At 36.5% G+C, this 12,049-nt stretch overlaps 2 protein-coding genes across 5 annotated transcripts in view; both read right to left on the reverse strand.

Annotated features, from left to right (window-relative positions):
• Positions 1-7,392, reverse strand: part of LOC107733880 (bromodomain adjacent to zinc finger domain protein 1A-like) — a 29,735-nt gene extending 22,343 nt beyond the window's left edge. For 2 of the 3 annotated variants that reach the window (XM_016545717.1, XM_016545725.1), the window contains exons 1-5: positions 7,258-7,392; positions 6,809-6,950; positions 4,831-5,109; positions 303-452; positions 117-218 (exon numbers count right to left, since the gene is read on the reverse strand). In XM_016545717.1, coding sequence (XP_016401203.1) covers positions 117-218; positions 303-452; positions 4,831-5,109; positions 6,809-6,921 — 644 coding nt within the window. In that variant the 5' untranslated portion in view covers positions 6,922-6,950; positions 7,258-7,392. The remainder of the gene's footprint in view (positions 1-116; positions 219-302; positions 453-4,830; positions 5,110-6,808; positions 6,951-7,257) is intronic. The other variant, XM_016545734.1, reaches the window with a different exon arrangement.
• Positions 7,393-7,886: 494 nt separating this feature from the next.
• LOC107733912 (uncharacterized) lies at positions 7,887-11,965 on the reverse strand. 2 transcript variants are annotated; one of them, XM_016545771.1, is made up of 8 exons: positions 11,475-11,965; positions 11,177-11,298; positions 10,957-11,095; positions 10,743-10,864; positions 9,134-9,244; positions 8,941-9,047; positions 8,685-8,784; positions 7,887-8,552 (listed from the first exon to the last, which is right to left on the reverse strand). In XM_016545771.1, the coding sequence occupies exons 1-8, from the start codon at positions 11,569-11,571 to the stop codon at positions 8,430-8,432; spliced, it is 921 nt and encodes a 306-aa protein (XP_016401257.1). In that variant the 5' UTR covers positions 11,572-11,965; the 3' UTR covers positions 7,887-8,429. The 2 variants fall into 2 exon arrangements, with proteins under 2 accessions (XP_016401257.1, XP_016401248.1); XM_016545762.1 differs by lacking the exon at positions 10,743-10,864 and adding an exon at positions 10,297-10,418 and having other exon boundaries at positions 11,475-11,964.
• Between the last annotated feature and the right edge of the window lie 84 nt (positions 11,966-12,049).

Genomic DNA, 12,049 nt, shown 5'->3' on the forward strand with positions numbered 1-12,049 from the left:
GGGGGATCAGCGAAAGACTTTACAATGAGTAACAAACAAGAGAAACAAAAAGGCAACTATGACATTTTATTTATGAATTTATCTCTAGTTAAGGAAAAAAAATATATGTAACTCACCTAATCTGAGCAGCTTTTACAACTAAAGGTTCACAACCCTCTGGGCTGACAGGTTGAACTCTGTATTTAAATGAAGATGGACTGGTGGTTTTCTTCTTCTTGCTTTAGACAACAAAGCATAAAACATGCCATTTAGATTTAGAAACATATGAAGCATTTCATAGAAAGGAAGTTCTGAGCACTGACCCATTAGTTGGTGTTTTGGGGGAAGTGACTGTGGGCTCCTCATCACTGTCACTGATAACGATCGAATCGCCCTCTATATGGTGTTTGACATGGCCGTTGACTGTGCCATTGGAATGAGGAGGTGTAACATCCAATATTTTGCAGGGTTGTCTGTTGAGCAGGAAATATTATAACAGATTAAACTAATCTGTGTGCATTTGTTTAGTTCCAAATGGAAAAGTGTGAACTATTAACAAATTCATATGAAAAACATACTTCTGTATATTTCATGATGAACGAAAGAAAACTAGACTTAATCAGACAGCCTGGGAACCAGAATTTTACTTCAAATGTTACTACAAACAGTATGTACAGTAGGGCTGTGCCATATTGAAGAAAAATGCGATATGCGATACCTTGTTAAATAATGCGATATTCGATATGGTATTGCTTTAAGTGTGTGAAATCAAGTTAAATTATATTTAAAAATATTTAAAAACTAAAAATGATAACCAATGTATACGTTTCACATTCACTACAACTTCTGAAAGTGACCAGCAGTGTTTTAGAATTACATAAAAAGCAATGTCACAAATCTAAAAAGAACAAAGATACAAATGAAATAAACAGTGCTTTAACTTTCAGACAGGCTTACATAAGATATATTTAACAGTAGCATTCAAGTAAGCAACAATACAGAAACTCAATCAAATGTAAAACTAAAACACCGTATAGTCTAATTAATATACACTGATTCATAATAAAGCTACAAAGGTTAGTCAGTCAAGAGCAGTGAGTGATTTTTTTCTTTTGTTGTTTGACAGAAAGCTGCAGGTTTACTGTATTATTAATATGATTTCTTTCCCAACTGTTCACGTTCTCTTAAGACTAGGGCTGCACGATTAATCGAAATTAAACTGCAATCGCGATTCGCCAAAGGCTGCGATTTTTTACATGTACAGCTCGTCAGTGAAGCAGGGTTCTGTGATCAGTAGTAAATACTGCTCCATCCGAAGGCCAGAGGGCGCTCTTGCGCTGAAACTCCAATTCCCCGCAGAAGAAAGAAAATGCAAGTTGCTCCAGGAAATCCCTATCCCTGCAGCTGAATAAACAGAAGATTGAACTGCTTTCATTGATTCAACGTGCCTACTAAACACACGACTATGACAATATATGGTTTATCGGAGTTCTTCTTATTATAATTTTCATTATAATAAAGTATATACAGTGGGTACGGAAAGTATTCAGACCCCCTTAAATTTTTCACTCTTTGTTATATTGCAGCCATTTGCTAAAATCATTTAAGTTAATTTTTTGCCCTCATTAATGTACACACAGCACCCCATATTGACAGAAAAACACAGAATTGTTGACATTTTTGCAGATTTATTAAAAAAGAAAAACTGAAATATCACATCGTCCTAAGTATTCAGCCCTTTTGATCTAATACAGCCATGAGTCTTTTTGATGCAACAAGTTTTTCACACCTGGAATTGGGGATCCTCTGCCATTCCTCCTTGCACATCCTCTCCAGTTCTGTCAGGTTGGATAGTAATATATGACCAAAAATGATATAACCAATGCATATGTTTCACGGTCTTTCTTGGGAAATAATGCATCACTGCAACTTCTGAATGTGACCGGCAGTGTTTTAGCATTACATAAAAAGCAATGTCACAAATCTAAAAAGAACAAAGATACAAATGAAATAAACAGTGCTTTAACTTTCAGACAGGCTTACATAAGATATATTTAACAGTAGCATTCAAGTAAGCAACAATACAGAAACTCAATCAAATGTAAAACTAAAACACCGTATAGTCTAATTAATATACACTGATTCATAATAAAGCTACAAAGGTTAGTCAGTCAAGAGCAGTGAGTGATTTTTTTCTTTTGTTGTTTGACAGAAAGCTGCAGGTTTACTGTATTATTAATATGATTTCTTTCCCAACTGTTCACGTTCTCTTAAGACTAGGGCTGCACGATTAATCGAAATTAAACTGCAATCGCGATTCGCCAAAGGCTGCGATTTTTTACATGTACAGCTCGTCAGTGAAGCAGGGTTCTGTGATCAGTAGTAAATACTGCTCCATCCGAAGGCCAGAGGGCGCTCTTGCGCTGAAACTCCAATTCCCCGCAGAAGAAAGAAAATGCAAGTTGCTCCAGGAAATCCCTATCCCTGCAGCTGAATAAACAGAAGATTGAACTGCTTTCATTGATTCAACGTGCCTACTAAACACACGACTATGACAATATATGGTTTATCGGAGTTCTTCTTATTATAATTTTCATTATAATAAAGTATATATAATGCAATGCTAATCGACATAGCCTTTATCACTGCATAAAAAACTATGAAATATGTTGCATGTCTTATTCTGTGTAAGAAGTCACATCATCTCACAGAAGGATTTATTTCAAACACTCGACTGACGTTATGAAGTGAGTTGAGTAAAAACGTTATTAAACGTCTTTTGTTGGACAAGAGGTTTTCAGATGGTTCTCATGTTTGAAAGATGTTTGACACATGTTGCTTTTTCAAATGCATGTTATAAGCAACTCAAACTTGACAATATATGGTTTATCGGAGTTCCTCTTATTATAATTTTCATTATAATAAAGTATATATAATGCAATAATGCAATGCTAATCGACATAGCCTTTATCACTGCATAAAAAACTATGAAATATGTTGCATGTTTTATTCTGTGTAAGAAGTCACATCATCTCACAGAAGGATTTATTTCAAACACTCGACTGACGTTATGAAGTGAGTTGAGTAAAAACGTTATTAAACGTCTTTTGTTGGACAAGAGGTTCATAAATGCTTCTCATGTTTGAAAGATGTTTGACACGTGTTGCTTTTTCAAATGCACGTTATAAGCAACTCAAACTCACAGTGCTTTCAGATGGAGCAGCATTTACTACTGTTTGTGCGCGCGCTTCAGGTGTGTGTCAGACAGACAGCACGAGACCACAACGAGTTACAACTTATTGCACTTAATTCTTTTTAACTTCAAGCAAGTTTCAATATATCGTGCAGCCCTAATGTACGGGTAAAATGTTTTTAATCTATTTTAAAGCGCAGTTCATAAAGAAATTGTGAAAATGCAAGCCTATCCCTATGTCTCCCAGAACGGCCATTCATTTTCCTTCTTTCTGTAAATATTGTATTTATCTAAAATGTAGAAAACACAACATCTCATCCCTAACTTGCAAAAAACTCCAAACATACAGAATCAAGCAGGCAGTTTGGGTGTGATCTATTTAACTGACTGGTTGAGACAGCAAGACTCAGCCAGACACAGACAGCGGTCTTCCTACTTGTCTTCCAAAACAGGAAAAAAATAAAATAAAAAAAATCCCCCTCCACCCCCTGTCTACCAGTGGGGCTCCATGCTGCCTCACGTCTGGTTGTCTCTGCAAGCTCTGATGAGTTCTAGGGCAACTCCTTGCACCAGTTCAGCCAATCAGGGGGATTCTCTAAGCTCCACCCTATCACTTTATGTTATCTCCAAATAGCAAGGTCTGCTTATGATGGCTGACTCTGATCCTCTCCTACGGTACCGAGCTGATACATTTCCCTTCAAAAGACAAGTTTCTGGTCAAGATCAGGTTTACATTATTTCTCTGGACTCATAATTGTGCTAGGTTGGCATTCTTCTTTTCTAAGACTTGATAATGTACTGCATACAGAGCTGCCAAAGACTTTCAGAGTTCCAAGAGAGCTTTGTCTAGAGAAGGCAGACGAGGGTGGAGACACGTCGATGAACATCTGGGTGTTTCTCTTCTGTTAAGCCATGGTCTTTTCAAAACAGTGCTTTATACAGGGCTATTGTTCATCACTATTCACATACTCGCACAGTTGTGGATCATCTACATAATGGTTGTTTTTTCTCTAGTAAAAAATTAAAGTAAATTGCTGTCCTAAAATTATTTTGCAATTATTTTTAATTCAAAAGACAGATCTTCAACAAAGATTTAACCATTATCAAAAATGATGAAACTGACTTTAAAGTCAGATTGAATAGGCCTTGTAGTGACTGAATTTTCAGCGCCACACAAAAATAAACATGCATTGCATCCAGTACAGTCCAATATGCAGCATATGACCTGGTTCTTCTGTTGAATCATTTAAAAAGACTCAAATTCATCTGATTCACTGTTGGCTGTTCACATAACAACATTACAGATATACATTTGCTACAGTTTTTTCAATAAATGTATATTTTTTAGTTTAATGGGGTCATATGATGCGATTTCAAGTTTTCCACAGTATTTGAAAAATAATGTGTTTTTTGAACATTAAAGCATGTCAACATATTCTGTTACACCAAATACACAAAATAATGATCTTTAAAATAGCATCATATGACCCCTTTAATAAAAAAAACAGCTTATTGCTTTTTTCATAAAAAGTTTCACGGCTGATTCCATGAACATCAACAAAAATGTCAGCGCTCGGGTGAATTGCCCTGGAAGAGAAACACTACAATGCATAATGTGATTAATGTTGATGAGTTATGAGTGACAACAATTATCTCACCTGGCACCAGAGCAAGTGACAACATCCACAATTTCTCCAGGAAAGAAGCGCTCTTTGACATAAGCGTACACATCATCGCATATCTCATGCAGACGTGAGCGGTGCGTAAGTGCGGTCAGGTGCAGAAGGGGGACGAGCAGCACATTGGGAAAGTTCTGAAGATTAAGTCTGGCTTTCCTCTCACTCTCCAGGGCCTCCTGGTAGGTCAGGCCAGGCGTCCCAGTCACCGCACAGCTCCATACAAGACTGTTACACAGAATTGTTCTCTCAAAGAATTCACTGGCAACACAAAAACACAATGTGTAATGTTAATAACTATCCTGACACCTTTATGGCTTACACAGATATGCATGTACAACTCAAACTGACTAAAGAACCTTGTCAAAAATGTCATGTTTTGGGGAAAACAAATAACAAAGTGGAGATTTTACCCAAAATACATCTTATGTGTTTACAAAAGTTTACAAAGAATTTTTTCCTAATTTTGCTATTAGTAATAACTTCGCAAATAGACTGCTGTCATCAAAAGGAGACAATATTTTAAGCTCCATTAACACACAATTACACACACTTAATACCTGTTAGACTAGTTTTAGTTTATATGCCCAAGTAGTTGGTCATTCTAACTTAAACAACTTCCCATTTCAGTCTTATGACTTGTAAGACCAATCTCAATGACAAACCCGTCCAAAATCAAGCTTTTGGACACTATAAAGGTGCAAAATCATTTTATATCTCCTACAATATGCATAATTTAACAAGTTTTATTCACTTGAAATGTACACAATGCAAGTCTTTGGGTTTTTATTTCTAAACCGTTACTAATGAAAGCTTACACACAACCGGTATGTCATTCATATTTACGCTTAACAAATAGGCAGGCACCCAAAATAAAGATGAATATCAATTTATGACCATTCAGATTTTAAAATAAATCCAATGTCATGAATATCATCATAAGTAATCAATAATAAAAGTAACCAAAACAATAATCATAAAGCATATTAAGTTATTGTTGTCATTTAGTTTCAGTGTTTTGTATTTAGTTACTGTGTTTTGTACCGTGTTCTTTCTGTTTTGTATATAATTTATTGGAAAGATGGTCTTAAAGCAGTATCTGTCAATTTTTTTGCCTTATCTGCAAGTAATTAGTAACTGTAAACAAACCTAATGATAGTTCATACATAATAAAATTATTATCTGCATCCTACTTCATACATCATCCCAACATGATCACTTACAAAGACAAATGACAACTTCCAAGAGCCGATGACAGATGAGCACCTAGACCGGTCCTTAGTTGCAACTAAGTACTACATGGGCATTATAATCTTTCCCATTCCAGCCCCACATAACCAGCAAGTCAGTTTCCCAAGGCCTTATGCGAAGTGACATCAACATCATAATGAAAAGAGCAGTAAAACTCCTGCCTCTAACGAGCAAACACACTAACAATAGCAGCGACCACGTTTTAAGCTACAACATCCTGTGTGTGGATGAGATCTGTCCCATCTCCGCTAACACCCCCCAAAAACACACGAACAGGGGCTTCCCGGGGACATCCCACCAGCGATATTTCACTATTTAAGCTCTTATAACACATCGACAGATAGTTTTATGAATTATTTCACTCAGTCTGCTCTTTGTATCGTGGTTTAGTTGGCTAAACTGAGCTAACTAACTAGCAGCCAACTCCATTAGCAAAGGCCTCCAACTGACACCTGCCGGGTGTATGAAGGGGGAAATCCTCAAGTCTTTATAAATTCAAGGTTGTTTCACACCAGGGGTGTTGGGTCATTAGTAAAGCTGGTTTAAAATATCAAATCAAGATAAATGTAGGTTGGTAGTTGTTTTAAGAATGAAAAATAAAACTTTCAAGCGGGCTGTCACTTCTGTTGTTAGTTTCTAGTGCTTCTGTTGACTAGCATCAAAGGGGAAGTTGAAATGAACAAATAGAGATAAAATGAAAATCCCTTACTCATAGCTCCTGAAGATTTCATGTGTGACTTTACAGAGGAAGACTTCTTCATCGGGTCTGAGATCAGCGGGCGGTTTCCGCCTCACGAACGGCTTTTTGTGGAGAAGCGGCATCTTTCCTTTCTCTTTATCTTTCTCGCGGACTTTCAAAAACAACAAACACAAAAAGACCATTAGAAAGTGAGAAAATGTCAAATTAATACGGCTCCATTAAAAGTCAGATTTTGAGGCTCGTCGAAACTGGTTTGAAGTAAAACCGTTAGGATTTCAAATGTTTTAAAAAAAAAAAACGATATTCTTCAGTCTTTGTTAATGACACGCGCTTCCCGGGTGACGTTCAAAATCCAGCCCACATGTTTCGCCTTTTTTATTCAAACGAATATAAAGCACACGCTTGGTTCCTATATAATAAATGAGCCCTATACACTGACTTTGAATGTTGATATTTACCAAATCTTTGATGTAAAAAAGATAATCGGCTCCGGAAGAGAAAGAAAAACACACGAGTATCAGGATATGTCCCACTTCTCCGAGCGGGGATAAGCGTGTTGACGACAAGTTTTAATCCGCTCTAGTTCACTTACCCACTGGGTAGCGCTGGGGGCGGTGCTTACACGACAATTGTGACATTCCATTGGGCGGTTTGAGCGCCAATTACGCCTCCGTAGCCAATAGTGGGAGGCGAAACTGGAAATGGGGTTTTAGTTTTTCCACAGAGGCTTCATGTATTTTGAATGACATTATTCTAGGTTAATATATATTTGAATAGGCGTTGATATTTGATGACAGCTATTCTGTGGTTGAAAATGAAGGCAGATAATTGTAGCGCCATCACTGTGACAAATTTCCCAACCACAAAGCTTAGTTTCTCAAATGATTAGAAGCATTTTTTGTGTCCTAATGTACTCTTGAAAGTATAATCATAAAAGGAAGCTAAAATATTATTTCGACATAATTATCAAAATTGAAGTTTAGTGGCTTTACACCCATATATGTTAGTTTTGAGCTATATGATAGTGTTCTTGTAAGAGTATGATATGCAAATACATAATTTCATCATTGCTTTACAGACAGTCATTACAATTAGCAAAAGGTTGTGCCACATTATCATAAATTATTTTTATATTTGAATAGCTATAATGGGTTAACAAACAAATTCAACTTCTCAACTAAAGTCATCAGTCGGTGACATGGATGAGTTTGGCTGCCTATAACCCAAGGCAAAATAACCTCCTCAAGGAACGTAAATTGTCTCCAGGCACTACCTCTGCCTGTAAAAAGAAAAAACAACAGAAAGAGTTGGAGACAGAAATGCATTTGAACAAATTAAAAAACTAAGGAAGTGGGCACTCTCACATGTGGACTGCTTAATACAGCAATGCAAACATAACATGACATAAAGAGATTATATGAAATGTATGGCTAGTTACATAAACGGACAATTTTAAGTATAAATGTGTTTACAATCAAACTCAACTTTAAAAATTGACAAGTGAAAGTTCATCGAAAGAGGATACTGTGTGTTTAATCAAATCTATTTGCATCATTTGTCCTGTTAAAGGCCTCACTGAGGCTAATTGTATTTATTGGTTCCACTGTATCATAAGAGTCTCTTCTGAGGGTCAAAGTACTCTATAAAGATGGATTTGCTTGAGAGAATCTGGATCAGTGTCATTTTTTAGATAAACAGAGTAATCAAGTGGTACTTCTTCTATCCATCGGCTGAGCGCTAATGTCTCTAGGAACTGGGAAAGAAAAAAATTGTAAACATTAGATTTGTTTTATGAATTCTTGATGTATTAATGTGTTGAACTGCACTGCCAATCACAATTTAGAGACAAATTCAGAAATAGCATAGATAGAAAGAAGCTTCTTACAACAGCATCCTGAAGTAAAGCAAGTGCCTCTTGAATGCTGGGTACAGTTACTAACAGTGCACCTTTCTTTCTGAAATTCTGACTAATAAATAGCCAAGCTCTGAAAAAAAAGACAAGAAAAAAATGGGAAATTTTAGTTTAAACCTAATTTAAGACACACAGTTACTATTAATCATTTGTTTATAATAAAGAAAACATTTATGCATTTGCTCTCATCTCTGCATGTTCTTGAGTGCAGTCACAGTTTGGCACTTACTGCATTTGATCACTTGGTTCCATGAAGTATTCAAACACGTTGTTCATGATCAGAACATCTGTATTTTGCACTAAGGCAGCCTGAGAGCGGATATCTGCATGAATCACCTATGCAGTGCACATTAAACATCTTTGTAAATATACTATCAGACAAAACAATTACCATAGGACAAAAAAATGGTTTGACTGATTACCTGAATTCTGTCACTGAAGCCATATTTCTCTACAGCCATTGTTTGAAGCTTGACAAACTCTGAGCTTATTTCAACCCCCACAAGCTGAGATGCTGCACTGTACAGGTAGCCCTGAGGAGAGAAAAATGATCTATCTGAGGCAATAACATAGATGTACCATCAGACCATGTTTTAACAAGAAAGATAAAGCTGGTGTAGCCTAGTGGCTACAGATCTGGACTGGTAAGTAAAAGGTTGCAGGTTTAAACCCAGCAGGGCAAGGAAGTTAAAGGAATAATTCACCCAAAAACTTTTTTTAAAATTTACTTATTCAAATTTAATCAAATTTACTTCTTCATCAGAACAGATTTGGACGTAAATTTAGTGTTATATCACTTGCTCACCAATGGATCCTCTGCAGTGAATGGGTGCCGTCAGAATGAGAGTCCAAACAGCTGATAAAAACATCACAGTAATCCACTGTAATTCACACGACTCAAGTCCACGTGTGAAAGAAACAAGGTGATTGTTAAGACATTTTAACTTTAAGCTGTCACTTCTTGACAAAAATCTAAGTCCATAATCCGTAAAAATGCTTCCTTCTTTGAAAAAGTCCATCCCATGTTGTCCCCTCAAATCAATATACACAGACATATTAGCTTATAACTGTTATGGACTTTCTTCGCTTGTAAACGGTGCTCGGTCTGTGCATATTCCTGTCCTGATTCAGATTAGATGATTTTCACTGGAGAAAGCAATATTATGGATATAGGACTTGTATTATAATTTGTTGAATTTTTTTATTACAAACATGCAGCTTTTCACTTAACAAGATGTTAACTTATGGACTGGAACCATGTGAATTACTTGTGGATTATTGTGATATTTTTATCAGCTGTTTGGACTCTCATTCTGACGGCACCCATTCACTGCAGAGGATCCGTTGGTGAGCAAGTGATGTAATGCTAAATTTATCTGTTCCTGTATCTGAAGAAATCAACTCATCTACATCTTGGATGGTCTGAGGGTGAGTACATTTTCAGCAAATTTTCATTTTTTGGGTGAACTATTCCTTTAACCCCTGGTTGCCCCAGCAACTGTAATGTCATTCCTGTAAATGTCAGGTAATTTACAATCAATAATGAGTTTAGTTGTGTTTAGTTAAACTATTACCAGCAATTTACCCCAAATAGCACAGCTCCAAGTCTAGATCCCACATCCACCACCAGGTTTCCTGTGAGGTCTGGAAGAACATTGTGGAATAGGAACTGGAGCTCCGGGATTGAGAATGAATGTGAGATGAACTCTGTGAAACATTAAAAATGGCATATTATGATGTGGCTGTATTATTGCATGAGTTTATGTAATACATAGCCCAGTCTCCATGCAAACACTCACCCAGCTGTGCTGTTCTGTGCGATCCACAGTTGAGGCAGTAGTTGCGACTCATTTTTCCCTCCTCACACAATGAATCCACAGTTTTTTTCAGCAAATTTTCATTTTTTGGGTGAACTATTCCTTTAACCCCTGGTTGCCCCAGCAACTGTAATGTCATTCCTGTAAATGTCAGGTAATTTACAATCAATAATGAGTTTAGTTGTGTTTAGTTAAACTATTACCAGCAATTTACCCCAAATAGCACAGCTCCAAGTCTAGATCCCACATCCACCACCAGTTTTCCTGTGAGGTCTGGTAGAACATTGTGGAATAGGAACTGGAGCTCCGGGATTGAGAATGAATGCGAGATGAACTCTGTGAAACATTAAAAATGGCATATTATGATGTGGCTGTATTATTGCATGAGTTTATGTAATACATAGCCCAGTCTCCATGCAAACACTCACCCAGCGGTGCTGTTCTGTGCGATCCACAGTTGAGGCAGTAGTTGCGACTCATTTTTCCCTCCTCACACAATGAATCCACAGTTTCCTCATCATATAAGAATGCATCCACATGTAAAGTGGGATGAGGTTTCTGTTGAGTCTAAACATTAAAGTACGCTTTAGGATCTAACAATATAGTTGTGAATGCCAGAGTAAAACACTAAAGATCTAATGAACAGACCTTCTGAATAGCCACAGACTCTGAGGGAACCATAGCCTCCAGTGGCAAGCAAACCCTTAAGTCTTCTGCAATACTTTGAAGAATAACACTTTGGTTATCCACCAGGAAATCACCCAGATCATCTGAAAATATAGATGTAAAAAATGTAACTGATTTACGTCCACGATCAAGTGCTTAATATAGTCTAAAATAAGATATAAATAAACTGGAGAAAACACAGAACAAATGCTTACACCTTGCACACAATCTAACCTATAGCTGACAAAACAATAACAAAAGATTTCAACTGCGCATTTACCGGATGTTTTCAACCATTCTAACAGCTTTGGAAGATGTTGTCTCTCCGTCTTGGACAACACCTGGACAATTTCATTCTTTGCATCTTTAAAATTCATTGATTCAAGCGCTTGCTTGATACTTATCTTACGTCAAACACACTCTAGGTTGCAAACATACTACTGAGCAACACATGGGTCTGCACAGTACGCAGTAGTGGGAAGCGTGTGAAATGAGTTAAGGTAGAACGGTACATTTAGTCATTTTGATTAACTATTCCAGGTGGTAAAAACCAACATTTATATTTGTAATTTTAATCGTATTATTTAGATTTTAATGACTCTTAGGTAAAAAATCCAACCTTTCTGTTCTAAGTTCAAATCAGTTTTATAAACTGCTGTGCCACCTTAAGATTTTGCTCCATGAGAAACATCTCTAATGTAAAGAATAGAATAATGTAAAGAAACAGTGATGGTATCAACGTATATTATAATTTATATACACAGACAGATATGAATTTTACTTAAGTTAAATGAACAATGAGTGAAAACGAATCTAAATTACAAATAATATTTTTCTTTCATAATAGAACGCTAA

Source organism: Sinocyclocheilus rhinocerous, unplaced genomic scaffold (genome assembly GCF_001515625.1).
Source record: "Sinocyclocheilus rhinocerous isolate Xijiao unplaced genomic scaffold, SAMN03320098_v1.1 scaffold853, whole genome shotgun sequence".
Lineage (NCBI taxonomy): Eukaryota > Metazoa > Chordata > Actinopteri > Cypriniformes > Cyprinidae > Sinocyclocheilus > Sinocyclocheilus rhinocerous.